Below are 16081 nucleotides of genomic sequence, written 5' to 3' on the forward strand. Positions count from 1 at the left end.
CCAGCACCATCCTGTGAGCTTTGTGGCGGATCTTGGCTGGGGACTGGGGGCAGCGCCAGCACCTCTGCAGAGCACCAGCCTGCCAGGAGGGTCTTTGCTTGGGCGGGACCAGGCCTGCTCCCGTGGCTGCTGCTCCCGTGGCTGCTGCTGCTGCTGCTGCTGCTGGTGGTGGTGGTGGTGGTCGCGCAGGCACAGGGGCTCCAGGGAGCCAGACCCAGCAGCTTCTCTTGAGTTCACGAGGACGGAAAGGGCTCTTGCTTCCTGCCCCGTAGGAGCACAGGGAGGTGGCCTTTGTCTTCAGGAGCCGTGTGGAAAGGGTCTGCTGCTGGTCTCCATCAAGAAAAGGCAGCGGCGGCAGCACAGGGAGGCTGGGGCCTTTTCAGCCAGACCCCTGCGGGGTCCTTCTGGCCAGACCGGGGAGCCCTGCCTGGCCCGGCCCAGCTGTGCGCGGATGCTCCACAAATGCCCTCCTCCCAATGGCTGGCCGCATTGCGTCTGAAGGGCCAAGGAATGTTGTCATTGACTTCCCCGCTGGCGGAGTGATGGCCATCCCACGAGGCGGAGGCATCTCTCGGGGGCCTCTCTTCTTTCAGCGGACTTCTGGGGCCCCGCCCAGGAGCAGCAGGGAATGGGTCTGGGTTCCTCTGGGCAAGCAAAAGCTCCCCCCGCTGAGCACCCTGAGCCCTTGAGGGGGGACTGGCTGGGGCCAGCAGGTGGCTGGCAGCCCCTCGGCTACAGGGGCGCTCACCCAGTGGCCTGATGCAATGTCACTTGCGGGCCCGCTGAATTCCCCAGCAACGGAGTGGCTCCCCCCGCAGCTGCCGGATGTGGGTGCAGCCCTCCTGCCTGCTTCCCTGGGCCCCCTTTCTGTGGCGACAAGCCGGGCCGAGCTCTGAGCGGGAAGCGCCTCTTGCTTGGAGGTGCCGGCAGGGGTGGTGAGGGGGCTCTGCTCTCCCTCCGGGGCTGCCACCGCTGGGCAGCTCTCGCAGCCGGAGAAAGCTAGAAACACCCGGAAGCTGCTGCCCTGGAGGTCCGGGTTTCTCGGCTGGTCGGGCCTCCCTGAGTGTCTCCCCACATCTTCTTTTCTGCTACTGGAGAATCTCCCCCTGTCTGTATTAAGTGTGTCTTCTGCACAAGGCAGCCCGAGTTGTGTCGGCGTTGCCTGCCACCCTGCGCTCTCCTGGGTTGGGTCTCTTGGAGTTCTGGCCATCCTCGTGCCGCTCCTGATTTTGTGTTTCTCCTCTTCTCCTTCCAGAGCACATCACCTCCAACGCCAGCGACAGTGAAAGCAGCTACCGTAAGTCTGTCCACGGCCGTCGCCCTCATTGCTGCTGGGCAAAGGCTTGGGGGCTGGGGTTTCGTTCCTTCCGGGGGCTTACAGGTCATGCTTCTCCAGCCAAAATCCAACGGATATTTACAGACCCCTTTTCAACCAAAGTTCCCCAAGCGGTTTACATAGATATAAGTAAACAAACAAAATGGGTCCCTGTCCCCAAAGGGCTCACAGTCCCAAGAGGAGACACAAGACAGACACCAGCAACAGCCACTGGGGGGGATGCTGTGCTGGGGGTGGAGAGGGCCAGTTACTCTCCCCCTGCTCAATCAAGAGAATCGCCCCGTTAAAAGGTGCCTCTTTGCTCAGTTAGCAGAAGACGCAGCCACTCAGCTCAGCCGCAGTTTGTACTTGCCTACTTGGTTTCTGCTAGAGCTTGGTGGTGGAGTTCAGTGGGCAGAAGTGCCTTTCCCCATCCAGCTTTGCTTCCAAGGAGAGCAGTGTAGTGACATTCGCCCCCTCCCTGGCATCCACTTTGACCAATGGCTGGAGCGGGCAGAGGGCGGGGGGCGCTTCTGTGGGACGTCTTCTCAAGCCTCATGAGAACAGCCCTGCTGGATCAGGCCCCACAAGGAGGCCCATCGAGTCCAGCATGGTGTTTCGCACAGTGGCCCACCAGATGCCCCTGGGGAGCCCACAGCCAAGAGGTGACGGGATGCCCTCTCTCCTGCTGTTGTTCCCCTGCAACTAATATTGAGAGGCATCTTCATGCCTGGAGGAGGCCTATAGCCACCAGACTAGTAGACTTGTCCTCCATGAAATTGTTCAAGCCCTTTGTTAGCAGGGAGTTTTGTAAACTCCCTGCTAACTGGGCAAAGAGGCACCTTTTACCGTGGTGATTTTCTTTATTTAGCAGGGGGAGAGTAACTGGCCCTATCCACCCCCAGCACAGTATCCCTCCAGTGGCTGTTGCTGGTGTCTCTCTTGTCTTTCTTTTTAGAATGTGAGTCCTTTGGGGACAGGGAGCCATCTTATTTATTTATTATTTATCTGTGTAAACTGCCCTGAGCCATTTTTGGAAGGGCAGCATAGAAATCGAATTAATAATAATAATAATAATAATAGTGCCTGTTCTTGCGCAGCCAGTATTCTTAAGCGGGCAATGGCTTAAGAATGGTTACTTGAAGAAAGAAACAGAGGGTTTAATACTGTCTGCGCAAGAACAGGCACTAAGAACAAATGCAATAAGAGCCAAAGTGGAAAAATCAACAACAAACAGCAAGTGCCGCCTTTGTAAAGAAGCAGATGAAACAGTGGACCACCTAATCAGCTGTTGTAAAAAGATCGCACAGACTGACTACAAACAAAGGCATGACAAGGTAGCAGGGATGATACACTGGAACATCTGCAAAAAATACAAGCTACCTGTAGCCAAGAATGGGTGGGACCATAACACTGAAAAAGTTGAAGAAAATGAAGATGTAAAAATATTATGGGACTTCCGACTACAAACAGACAAACATCTGCCACACAATACACCAGATATAACTGTAGTGGAGAAGAAAGAAAAACAAGTGAAAATAATCGACATAGCAATACCAGGGGATAGCAGAATAGAAGAAAAAGAAATAGAAAAAAATCACCAAATACAAAGATCTACAAATTGAAATTGAAAGGCTGTGGCAGAAAAAGACCAAAGTAATCCCAGTGGTCATTGGCGCCCTGGGTGCAGTTCCAAAAGACCTTGAAGGGCAGCTCAACACCATAGGGGCCACAGAAATCACAATCAGCCAATTACAAAAAGCAGCTTTACTGGGAACAGCCTATATTCTGCGACGATATCTATAACAATTGACAGTAAAATTCTGGCATCCCAGGTCCTTGGGAAGGACTCGATGTCTGGATGAAACAAACCAGTCAATAACACCTGTCTGACTGTGTAAACAAGAAATAAAGGAATAATAATAATAATAATAATAATAATAATAATAATAATAATAATGCCATCCAAGCTGGTGGCCATCACCAGATCCTGTGGCAGAGAATTCCATAGATTAATTATGGATTAATTATGGCTGCTCGCCCCCTCCTCATCTGCCTCGATCTGGCGTGCTTGTGCTTGGTGGGCACATTCTTTCACAGCAGACTGGTTTGCTTTGTCCAGACACTCTTTGACACGACCCCGGCGGTTTTCTGCTGGTGTCCTCCTCATGACTTCCCCTTGCATGGTTTGCCTTGGGGTTCACTTTGGCATCTTTCCCAGACTGAGTTTAGCTTCTCTTTCCTTGGAGCTTGCTGTCTAACTCTGCATTAAAAAGCAGACTGCAAGGATAGGCAAACCTTCAGGAACCCACCAAGTGGCCTTGAGGTTCAGGCTAACAGCCTTGCCGTTCCAGTCCACCTAGGGATAACTGAGGTTCCCTGCAGTCCATGGCCTGTGTCAGGGCCCAGCCAGGTTCCTTGGTGGGCAGGCAAAGGTCCAGAGGGCCTGAGTGGAAGCAGGTTCTAGAGCAGGCCATTACGGCGAGGAGGACAAGGCAAAGATCAGTTGAGCTCCTTCTTACACAGACTGGAGAGCCAAGCCCAAGAGAGTTCTTAGAGAAGGGCCAGCAGGGACCCCAGAAGCCCCCAGTTCAACCTGAGTCATTTTGGGAAGGGTGGCTGCAGTTGTCCTCCTTGACACTCTCGGAGCATGCTGGGGCAGCAGCCAGGTCCTCCTCTTGCAAGGCATCTGAGCCCCATTTGGGCTTTCTTGGAAAGGACAGCTAGAGACCTTAACGTTGCCTTTTATCTCCCCAAAGAACTCCTCAGCTCAGATGTTGGGCCCTGTGTTGGGTTCCACATTACCAGCATCTCCTCTCTTCCTCTCCCAGTCGTCACTAAAGACCCTCCCAGGAGTTGCTGTCCCCTTAATCTGGGCACAAGTCACCTTCATGGATGCCACAGAGAGAGAAGGAGCACTTGCCGGTGTGCACCCCATTGCCTTTCTTATAGCTTACAGAAGGAGCTGGGGGTCTGAACAGCCTCGTCACGTGGGCTTTCGGGTGGGTCAGGATGTTTGTCTGAGTCGGCTTCCTCCCGTTCTCATGGCTCTTCCATGTGCCCTTTGGGTCAGTGCACAAGTACAGAGTGCGCACCTGCCTGAAGAGGGAGGAGGAGGCAAGAGGAAAGTAGACGAAGCGATGAAACAGCCAGAGCTGCCATGGGTCTGGTCTGGGTCTGACAATGCAGCACCAAGAGCTCCCTGGGTCTCTAGGGAATGCTATCCTCCTTTCTCATTCAGTCCTCAGAGGCTCAGATTGAGACTTGGCCATTGATGTGGTGGCAGCGGCGGCGGCGGCGTGCCTTGTGTGTTGCGAGACTTTGCTTTGCCTGCTGGTGGCCCTGTCCTGTCCTTGTGGCTTTGCATCTCTCTGGACTTGACTGGGTTGGCAAAAAGACCAAAGTGCGGAGCCCACCGAGTGCCTTTTCTGAAGAGGCCAGAGGTCTAAACCGCTCTTGTTTCTCTCTCTCTCTTCCCCCCCCCCCCGCTCTCTAACATGATCTTGATTGCAGATGAGTATGGCAGTTTGAAAGGTCCATTGTACTAACCTCTGTTTTCAGTACTGTTTTCCTGTGTCGACACTATATACTTTTGCCCTCTTCCTGTAAGTTGCTTATCTTACTGAAGTGTAACTCTGCTTCTTTTCTTTAACTGCTCTTTGGCTTTTGCAGCAGAGGGACTACATAGTCAAAGTATTTAGTTGCCTGCTCCCAAGGATATGTGTCACGAGCGCACTGAGTAGCTGCCTCTTTTTCTCTAGTCCAAAAGCAATGCTGAAAGTATATACTGTCTTCCTTTATAAATACTTTTGCATGAATTATTTCTTAAGGTGCAAGCATCAGTAAAGAATAAACCTGAAACTAATTTGTGTTCCATCTGTTGTTATAACAAAACTGGACACAATCCACACATTTCAGGCTCCATAGATTGCAGTGGGACTGACGCATGCTTCATTTCCTTGGGATTGTGCTCTCTGTCCACAAGGGAGGCGGTCTTAAATGGAGCATGATTCCATGGCAGAACCTGGCGGGAAGACTTGCGGACTCCGTACCCCCAGTTGTGGGTCAGCGGTGCTCAGCCACAGAGCCATCCCAGTATTGCATGGTTGATGGGGGCAGGTGGCTGAAAAAGGCAGAGAGGAGAGATGCTTGAAGCCATACAGGGACCCAGAGGTTCAGCTGCCGTCCACTGTCATTTCTGCATTGCAGTTGGAATATCCCCAGAGTGGCGATTTCCCTCAAAGAGCCCCTGAGCATTTGAGTCGGAAGAAAATGGCATCTGAATGACATCCCTCATGCTTTCTGCCTTTGACGCTGGCCGAAGCCTGCAGCCTCTGAAGGGCGGAGCCCAGGTCACTCACTGCAGTGGGAATGAGTGGAGAGAGAGCACAGCTTCAGCACAGCTTCTCCAAAGATCCCACCTTGGAAAACAAGAGGGTGGATGCTTCCTTAATTCAGGGGTGCTTGGGCAAAACACGCGTCTGGTGTCTGCACAAAAACCTTCTTGGAATGGGCTAATCTCCCCCCCGCCGCCCCACCCCCAATGTCTAAAAGCTGACAGAAGTTTCCCTTTAGCAGTGACTGGCTGCATCATCTATCTCTTCAGTACAGTTAATCATGGGCAAGAATCTGTGCAAGAAGAGTTTGGACTTCATGCTGATGAAAACCATCTCCATGGATTCTCATTTCTCTGAATGAAATTAAACTTACTCAGCTTTACAGATAATGGTGGTGGTTCCCTTTAGCTCTGATACTATTTTGCTTATCTGGAAGCCTCTTTTGTCCAAGTTGTCCTTGTAAATATTTTGTTTCAAAATTTTTGTATAATCACGAATAGAAGAATTTCGGAGGGAGGGATCTGAAGACTACAATGATGATGTCATTTAAAGACAGAATAAAAAGTAAACTCTTCATTATCACCTCTTAACTTGAACTTCTGCATTTCTAGGTGGCCAAGAAGATTATGTCTTGTCTTATGAACCAGTCACCCAGCAAGAAGGTTGGTACATACAGGTTTGTGTATGTCAAAAATGGCTGTCTCTGCTGAGAAGCCTCCAAGGAGCCCCAAGAGCCCTTAACTTGGGCCCTTCTGGTGTTGGTGAGCCTGTTGGCAAATATAACATTTGTATTATCAAAGGACAAAATCTTTGTGACCTTCAAAGACCTTGAAATGAACAGCCATTAAGTAAATGGGATCTGCAGGCGTGCAGGGGTGTGACTGAGGTCAGGGACAAGGTAACGTGACAGAAGTGGATTCCCAGTTTCTTTAACACAGAGGTTCACAAGCAGCCTGAATAAGGAACTGAAGGTTACATACCCTTGCATCCCAAAATGAGGGCTGCCCATTATCACACACCTTCATGGCCAGAAGTCCGTTCCCTTTGAGATGCAAAAGCATTGTTTCTGTGCAATATGGGTGGTATGAAAGAGTCCTTGAACCTGAGGTGAGTTACCCCTGCTAACGTGGCAAAGAGGCACCTTTTAACATGGTGATTCTCTTTACTGAGCAGGGGAAAGTATCTGGCTCTATCCACCCCCAGCACAGGACCTCCAGTGACTGTTGCTGGTGTCTATCTGATGTTTCTTTTTAGATTGTGAGCCCTTTGGGGACAGGGAGCCATCTTCTTATTTATTTATTATTTCTCTGTGTAAACCGCCCTGAGCCATTTTTGGAAGGGCAGTATAGAAATCGAATGAATGAATGAATGAAGAGAGCTGAGTGAGGAAGGGATGGAGGAAGCTGGAAATGGGGGAGAAGCAGAGCTACCTCTGGGCCAGGGGAAGGGGCTGTCGCTTGACACCAAGAGTCCCTTCTCTTCAGAGTCCTCTTCCTCCTTTTCACCCGTTGATTTGGGCCCCTGGGGTGGAGGGTGAAGTCTGAGGAGTTAGCAGTTCCTTTTCAGTGCTCTCTAAATTCCTCTAAAGGATCTGGCCCTTCAGCGAGGAGGGCTCCTGTGGCCGCCCCATTTCCAGGCCTTGACTTTGCTTGTGACCGTTTGTCTTTCAGTCAGTTACACGCGGCCAGTGATTGTTTTGGGACCTATGAAGGACCGGATCAATGACGACCTGATCTCTGAATTTCCAGACAAGTTTGGATCATGCGTTCCACGTATGTATGGAAAAGCGCTGCCCAGGAAGGCTGCTCTTGGTTTATGCATAGTACAACTACAGATATTTCTATACTGGTTTGCACTGAGAAATAAAGATAGCTCCCTATCCACGTAGGGCTCACAGCAGAAAAAGAGGCACAAGGTGGGCACCAGCAACTGTCCCTGGAGGGGGTGCTGTGCTGGGGCTGGAGAGTCCTTGACCGAGAAGACCCTAACCCCACCCCAAGGACCTGGCATCCTCAGTGTCCACCCTGGGGAGGTGTCCGGGGAGCAAGGGACGTTTGCAAGCAGGTGCCCTGGGCATTGTCAGAGCAGGAGGTCTGGCCAAAGTCGGCAGGGGCAGGGGGTGGTGGTGCACGTGTGTCTTGATCTGGACAGGCTCCTTGGGACGTGCAGGAGTCCTGAGGGTGCTGGAGCCAGCGAAGGGCCTCTTGGGAGGTGACAGTGGGAAGATGGCCCAGAGCGGGGCCGAGAGAGCTCTGGAGGTGGAAGCGGGGAGGGGGTGGCTGTGGGTCGGCTGACACGGCCAGCTCTCAGCAGCAAGCGAGGCGAACGGTTTCAGGCAGTCGAATCCGGCACTGAGATGCAAAGACGGAGCTCTGACAAGGGCAGGCCAGAGGGAAGGTGGGCACTGATCCTGTGAGTCCGAGCAGAGGACGGGCCTTGCGCGGGCTGAAAGAAGGGCTGGGCTCTAGCCGTCTCGTCCAAGGAGCCGCAGCGTGGCTTGGTCACAGATTGAAGGGCAGGGAGGGGGGGCTTTTGCTTTATGCGCCTCGCCTCCCCCCACCCCACCCAGTGCAAGGGGGCGCACTTGACGAGAGGGCTTGCGGGCAGCCTCTGCTGCCCCCCTTTCCAGGCGGGGCAGGGGGCCGCCCCCTCTGTGCTGGCGGAGCAGGAGGGGGCAGGTCTGGGAGGAGGGGGCACTGGGGGTGGAGGAGGAGAGGCGGGGGGCTCCTTGGAGCCAGGGGCTGTCGGACGGGAAGCTCAGCCGCATCGGAATGGACCACGCAAGCCAGAGCTTGAGGCTCCACGGGGGTGAGCCGACGAATGGCTCCGTTTGGAAGTGCAGAAACTGCAGCATCTGCAGAAGGGCAGCAGGCTGAGAGGGTGTGCATGGTCCGGAGGGCAAAGGGTGCGGGACATGAGCAGGAGGGTGGATGGGCAGAGAAGTGGGGCTCCGAGGGGCCCCAGGTCCTGCAGAGGCTGCTTGTGTGGGTCGCTAGGACCGGGCTGAGGGAGGTGGGGCCGCTGCCAGCAGCAGAGACCCCCTCTTGCCTTCCCGCTGGAGGTGTCTGTGCCCCCAGGGGTGGTCCGGGCGAAGGTGCCTTGGCCAGCAGACAGGAGGCTCCCCTCCCCACATGCTGGGAGAGGCTGCCTGGCCACCCCAGTCTCCTTGGAGCTGGTATTTGGCACAGGAAGTGGCAGGTGCCGGCCTCGGCCAAGGGCGCAGGAAGTGCCTCTGTGGGCGGGTCTCGTCTGTGGCGTGACGCCTGCCTGCCTGTCTCTGTGAAGATACGACCAGGCCCAGACGCGACTATGAGGTGGACGGACGCGACTACCACTTTGTCGTCTCCCGAGAAGAGATGGAGAAGGACATTCAGGACCGCCGGTTCATTGAAGCTGGCCAGTACAACAACCACCTGTATGGGACCAGCGTGCAGTCTGTGCGGGAGGTCGCCGAAAAGGTCAGCTGCCCCACTGCCTCCCGGAGGCCGTTGGCGGCGGGTGAGGCAGGGCTCTGGGGAGGACGACGCATGGCGTGTGGGTCAGTGAGCTAGAAGAGGCTTCCCTTGGGCCTGTCAGTTGGCGTCCACTGGGACTTGGGCCCAGATCTGGCCCCTCGCCAGCTCAGCCCCACCCCACCCCCAGCCCTGCGCTCTTGGGGCCTGGGTTAGCCCTGCCTCAGAAGGCTGCAGTGGCACATGCATGCACGCACACACACACACACGCACACACTGCCTGCCTCATGCTGACGCGCCATCTTTAGCAAACCAGGCAGCCGCCTTTGCCGGAGAGTCCACTTTTCCAGCTCTGTTTCGGGCCTTAGATGGCGCCCTGCCAAGCTCAAATACTTCTGCCCCAAACTCAAGAACATCAGCCTTTGCAAACATTTGCAGGCAGATAAGCAAAGGTGGGGAACTCCAGCCGGCCGTGCATGCCCAGGAGGCCGCCTGTGATGCAGCCCTCCGACTGAGGCCGCTGAGCGGAGCTGTCTGCTGTCTGGGCTGCACCGGACAAGCCTGGGCCCACAGCCTGCTCTGAGCTGCTTTTTCTTTCTCTGCTCCAGGGCAAGCACTGCATCCTGGATGTCTCTGGAAATGCCATCAAGAGGCTCCAAATAGCCCAGCTGCACCCAATCGCTGTGTTCATCAAACCCAAATCGGTGGAAAACATCATGTGAGTGGAAGCTGGCTGCCCTAAGCAGCAGCAGGGCCCGACACACACACACACCCCGCCCCTCTGGTGGGTCCTTCTCCTCTCTGGGGACGGAGCTGCTCTTCCCCAGCCACACAGTCCCTGCTCCTCTGCTTTCCATCAGGCCTGGCAGTGTCCTGTGCGCCTGAAAGGCCTCCGCCATTCTCAGAGCTACATCAGTGAGACACACATGAGCAGAACAGAAAATGGGGGAAGTGAAGCGTTAGGGCGTAGGGAGGCCTCAAAGAGGAACCACTCTTGGGAAGGCTTCCAATGTTTGGGGTGAAGCATGTAATGGATTGTTAAATCCACAACAGATGGTGCAGAGCTCCCAAAGGATCTCTCCAAACTGGGGGAGTGGGTGGCAAAATGGCAAATGCGGTTCAGTGTAAGCAAGTGCAAAGTGATGCATAGTGGGGCAAAACATCCCAACTTCACATATTCACTAATCGGGTCTGAGCTGTCGGTGACTGACCAGGAGAGGGATCTTGGGGTCATGGTGGACAGCTCGTTGAAAGTGCTGTCAGTAAATGGCAGCTGTAAAGAAGACTAATCCCATGCCAGGGATAATTAGGAAGCGGATTGAAAATAAAAATGCCCTTGTATATGGTGCAGCCCCATCTGGAGTACTGCGTGTAGTTCTGGTCATCCTCTCTTAAGAAGGACATTGTAGAACTGGAGAAGGTGCAGAAGAGGGCAACCCAGATGATCAGGGGCCTAGAGCACCTTCCTTAGGAGGCAAGGCTACAGCATCTGGGGCTCTTTCCCTTGGAAAAGAGGTGACCAAGGGGAGACATGATCGAAGTGTATAAAACTATGCATGGAGTGGAGAGGGTAGACAGAGAGACATTTCTCTCCCTCTCTCACAACACTAGTGACCAGGGGGTCACTCCATGAAACTGAAGGTTGGGAAATTTAGGACTGACACGCGGAAGATGGCCACCAGCTTGGATGGCTTTAAAAGGGGCTTAGACATATTCATGGTGGTAGTACATCAGAACAGCCCTGCTGCATCAGGCCCCGCAAGGAGGCCTATCTAGTCCAGCATCCTGCTTCACACAGTGGCCCACCAGATGCCGCTGGAAGCCACAGGCAGGAGTTGAGGGCATGCTAACCCTAACCCTCACCCTCCTGCTGTTACTCCCCTGCAACTGGTACTCAGAGGCATCTTGCCTAGTATCAATGGCTACTAGTCTGGTGACTGTGGGCCACCTCCTGCCTCAGAGGCACGATGCCTCTCAATACCAGTTGCAGGGGAGCCACAGCAGGAGGGAGGGCATATCCCCCTCACCTCCCTGCCTGTGGGCTCCCCAGAGGCATCTGGGGGGCCACTGTGTGAAACGGGATGCTGGACTAGATGGGCTTCCTTGGGCCTGACCCAGCAGGGCTCTTCTGATGAAGCTTAGATGGTCAGCAGGATTTGTGGGGAGGGGGGTGGTCAGAATGGGAGTGAGCCCCACCAGACCCTCTTCAGGGCACCCGGGAAATGCTCCAGGCTCTACCGCTTGCTTCCATAGGTTTCCTGCCCGGCTTGAGGTCTGGAACCTTGCTAGCTGCCTCGTCGTCTTTAAGGCTCCTTGTTGAACATGTGTGTGTGTGTGTGTGTGTGCCTGGCAGTAGTTGCCTCTCCCAGCCTGGCCAGCCGTATCTTTGGTTGATGGTGCTCTTGCAACTTCTGTCATTTCAGGGAAATGAATAAACGCTTGACAGATGAACAGGCTCGGAAGACATTTGAGAGAGCCATGAAGCTAGAGCAAGAATTTACAGAACACTTTACCGGTCAGTTTCTTCCCTTGGCAGAGCTCTGTCTGCTCCTGTTGCCGTTCCATGAGTATGCTTGGACACGGTGGCGGTGGAGTTCCACAGAGCGAGAGAGAGAGGCTGCTCGGGGGGGGGGGGCAACCCTGTGGAATCGGTTTCCTCCTTTCTTTGGAGTAGTCACAGCCTCCTCGACTAGTCACTCCCCCAACGGTGACTCCAGAGCAGCACCTGGCCCTGACACCGGGCCAGAGCCTGAGGGGGCTCCAGAATGGCCCCCCCACCCCACCCCCCTGCAAAGCAACTCCCTCAGACTTGAGCCCCCAGAGGAGCTGGCTGCTGCTCCGCCTTCTCCCTCCCTCCCTCCTTGATCTGTGCGTGTCAGCACCGAAGAGAGTCCCCGGGGCGGGGGGGGGGAGTGCAGAGGACTGCTCCCCCCCCCCCCACACACACACACACTCTCAGGCCGCTGCTTCCGAGCAGGGGGGGCGGTGGGTTGTGATGCTGCCTCCCGCTCGGCCCTGCCTGGCCTCATGACGACGCCCCCCCCCCCCCCGCGGCCAGGTTCCTGCCAGACCTTGTGGGTGCTGCCCACAGGATGGGGCAGGACACGCTCCCCATGGAAGGCACATGGCGGCCGCAGGAGCCACTTGGTGGCCCCCACAGAGCTCTCCCCTCCCCCACGCGGCACTTCCGGCATTTTGGACCGCCTCCCCCCTGCACACCCCCAGCTGTGGGGCGGCCACTCAGGCATTTGCCAGATGGGCCTTGGTTGCTCGGGCTCCCCACAGAGACCTAGGCCTGGTCGAGGGGTGCTGGCGGCTGGGCGGGATGCGGGCACAGGGCGTGGGCAGCACGGGGCCAGGAGGAGGTGGTGGTGCCGACAAGCCCCGTGAGAGCCCTCCTCTCCAGGTGCCCTCGGTGTTTGGCCCCAGCCGCCCCCTCGCAGGGAGGCTCCGGGGCATGCCTGGAGAGGGGCCGGCTGGCAGCCATGTTGGGGAGCCTCCGAGCCAGGCCCGCCCTGACAGGCGCCTCCTTCTCTCCTCGGCAGCCATTGTGCAAGGCGACACGCTGGAAGAGATCTACACCCAAGTCAAGCAGGTCATTGAGGAGCACTCGGGCCCCTACATCTGGGTCCCGGCCAAGGAGAAGTTGTGAAGGCCAGCAGGCTCCCGCCCCCCCCCCCGGTGCTTCCTGCCTCCAGCTCTTCCTCCCCTGCGGGGGCCGCCCTGTGGTGGCTTCTTCAGCGCTCTGCACTTGGGGGGCCCCTCGGGGGGGGAGCCATTTGTTCCTCACCAGCTGCTGGGAGCTGCTGCCGTTCTCTGTAGGCTCGAGGCGCAGAGTTTGTCCTGCTCTCAGGGGTAGGGGATGGGGGGTGATGTGGTGAGAATCCTTAATGTTTAAGGGAATGTATACTTCCGAGATTTTGAGAAAAAAGAGCTTTATATACATTATTTTAAATATTTCCTAACAAAATGGAAGAAAAGTGGTCTTAATGATGTAAATTGTGAGCAATTTTGCACGCTTAACTTTACTAGCATGGTTTGATCCTGGGGGTTTGGGTTCAGGACTTTATTTCTTAGTTTTCTGTTGTCAGCAACAAATGTATTTTACAGGCAGTTAACTGGCAACCCTTTTTTTAAATGTCCAAGATAATGTATGCATAATTGCCATTATTTCACAAGGGAAAACTCGTTTTCATAGTTTCATATAATAATATTCTTTATAGTCTATTTTTTCATTTTCTGCTGCTGCTAGGACTAAGGAGCTCTCTTACTTCTAAACTAGCACATACAAGACTATTTGAAGTGTCTCTCTTCTTCTTCTACCAGATATTGTTGAAAGAGGAGGGGGATGGTTGCATTTTCGAGTCTGTTTAGGTGCTTAAACGGCTTGTACCTTCACGTGGGAATGACAGATTTCCTTCTGGGAATACTCGGGGAGATGATCATTATCATGATGATAAAATTCCAGTTCAGAGCTTGGAAGTATAAATATGTTCTTAGAGGTCAGATTTTAATGAATATTTTACCCACAATAACTGCCTATTTTGTTATAACAGAAACATATTCTATATACACATATAAATATATATATTAAACTTTCTTTAACTAAACTCTAACTCTGGGCATCGTTTCCTTCCAATTGCACCATGCAGGCACACCGACGTGTAGGTGTTTTAGTTGCTCATTTTGAGAGTCCCCCGCAGGCCCCCTTTTTGCCCTTCCCCCCTCCAGTGCCCCGATGCTGCCGGTGTGGCTGTGTTGCCCCCGGGCTGTGCACGTCTCCAGCGACAGGAGGGGAAAGGGCAGCCGCCTCCTGGCCCCCCCGCTGGAGAGCAGCAGCCGTGGCCTGGCCAGCCTGTCAGTGGCTGCCTCTCCGGAAGCCTGGGTGGTGCAGCTCTGCCGCTCTGGCCCAGCGTCCTTCCGCAGGAAGAGCCCCACGGCGGGGGGGGGGGTGTCCTCGCGCCACACGCTTGTCAAGTGTTGCATGACTGGAGGGATGTCAGCAAAGAGGTGAGGACGGGATTCGCGCTTGGCAGGTTTGCTCCCTTGCCTGTGAAGCAGCCCCCGCCGTGCTGGGTGCTTTGGGTTCCCTCCGGCTGGCACCCCTTTTGTGTTGGGTCTGCTTGATTCTGCACCGACTCAACCTGGAGCTGCTGTGGGCCCCTTTCTTGACCGGGTGGCTGCTCACTGAGCCACCTCCCGCAGGCCATGGTTGTCCTGAGTGCCCTCGTTCGCGAGTATCCCCAAATGCGTGGCTTGTGATGTGTCAACGCGCATTAAGCAGCTGCAAGACTGTGTGTGTGTGTGTGAGAATCCTGGAATCTTCGGTGGGGTGAGGAAAGCTCTGCAAAGGGCGGCTGCATCCCCCAGCTCCTCGTTTCTGACTGCAAGCCAGTACCAGGAAATGGCGGCTTCGCATTGGCTCCAGTTCTTCCAGTCTGCTCAAGACAGAGAGGAAGTGAAGGAGAAAAGGAGGCCTCAGCCTGCCGGTGGCACTGGAGGGCGGCATTTCCTTGGGGGCAAACCAAATCCTGGCAGGGCCAGAGACTCGCTGTTGGTTCTCCAAGCCCTGGCCTCAGATCTCCACCTTGCAGGAGCCCGTCTGCATAGCCTGCGATGCTTGGCGGCACAGGCAGGAGAGAGCAAACGTGGCTGCTGCCCACTGCACAGAGCAGGCATCTGTGTGGCACTTGCCACGCCAGGGGATGGCTGTGCTGCTCTGCTGGCATGTGGGGCCAGGCTGGATCGGAGCCCTGGGCTGCTGCTGGTGGTCCCTGCCCTTTGCACACACACACACACACACACACACTGAGGATGGGGACAGGGCATCCCCCTTGGTCTGGATGCGACTCCAGTGTGTGGCAGGGGGGCAGTGCAGAAGCTCCAGATGAGGAGGGGGCGCAACCTGCTCCTCCCCATTCCCCCTGGAACATGGCACTGGCAGGTCAGAGGAAGCACTGGAAGCCCCTGGTGGCGCAGTGGTAAAACCGCCGCCCTGTAACCAGAAGGTTGCAAGTTCGATCCTGACCAGGGGCTCAAGGTTGACTCAGCCTTCCATCCTTCCGAGGTCGGTAAAATGAGTACCCAGAATGTTGGGGGCAATATGCCAAATCATTGTAAACCGCTTAGAGAGCTCCGGCTATAGAGCGGTATATAAATGTAAGTGCTATTGCTATTGCTAACTTGAACTGGATCCGGAAACAAATTGGCGGCCAGTGCAGCTCTTTCAAAAGAGTTGTAATAGGCCCCAAGTGAGCAGTTCCAGAGAGAACCCTGGCAGCTGCATTCTGCACCAACTGAAGTTTCCGAATATTCTTCAAGGGCAGCCCCACGTAGAGTGCATTGCAGTAATCCAGCCATGACATGACTAAGGCATGGGCAACCGTGGCCAGATCTGCCTTCTCAAGAAAGGGCCACAGCTGGCACACTAGCCGAAGCTCTGCAAAGGCACCCTTGGCCACCACCCTCCACCTGCGCATCCAAAAGCAGAGCCAGGTTTCTCTCCATGTCTGGCTGACCATTTATTAACTGGGTCCTCAGATACCCTTTTGGAACTCAGCACATGTTCACAGAACACCTTCTGAGAGATTCTTGATAAATCGCTTTATTTGCACGATATATTTTTAAATAAAATATATTTACAAGCTCTGATGGCACCCATGTGACTGGCATGCATAGTCTACAGGAATGACGTTCAGGTTTGGACTCCTCCAACCTACGCTCAGGGCTTGAAATGGTTGGGATGTTTATGAAACGCTAGAAAAGTTGGCTTTGCACCCAAAGTCGCTTGTTGAATTGAGTCTGCACGATGCTGGGGAAATGCCTCTGGGAAACCCACACATGAGGTGTGAGGTGTGGGGGAGCCCTTCCTTGTGGCGGCTGCTGGTATGTGTTTTAAGCAATCGTTTGTTTCCATAAACAGTACAAACAGTAGAAGAGGCTGCTCAGGAGAAATATTTGACGACTGAATATGAAAA

The 16081-nt window shown here is 54.6% G+C and overlaps 1 protein-coding gene across 15 annotated transcripts in view; it reads left to right on the forward strand.

Moving 5' to 3' along the window:
- DLG1 (discs large MAGUK scaffold protein 1) overlaps positions 1-13720 on the forward strand; it is a 190919-nt gene extending 177199 nt beyond the window's left edge. For 14 of the 15 annotated variants that reach the window (XM_053304405.1, XM_053304408.1, XM_053304409.1 and 11 more), the window contains 7 exons: positions 1256-1297; positions 6264-6314; positions 7323-7424; positions 8938-9110; positions 9713-9822; positions 11528-11619; positions 12650-13720. In XM_053304405.1, coding sequence (XP_053160380.1) covers positions 1256-1297; positions 6264-6314; positions 7323-7424; positions 8938-9110; positions 9713-9822; positions 11528-11619; positions 12650-12756 — 677 coding nt within the window. In that variant the 3' untranslated portion in view covers positions 12757-13720. Of the gene's footprint in view, positions 1-1255; positions 1298-6263; positions 6329-7322; positions 7425-8937; positions 9111-9712; positions 9823-11527; positions 11620-12649 lie in introns of those variants that run through there. The other variant, XR_008318320.1, reaches the window with a different exon arrangement.
- The last annotated feature ends 2361 nt before the right edge of the window (positions 13721-16081 follow it).

This window comes from Hemicordylus capensis, chromosome 3 (genome assembly GCF_027244095.1).
Source record: "Hemicordylus capensis ecotype Gifberg chromosome 3, rHemCap1.1.pri, whole genome shotgun sequence".
NCBI classification, from domain to species: Eukaryota; Metazoa; Chordata; class Lepidosauria; order Squamata; family Cordylidae; genus Hemicordylus; species Hemicordylus capensis.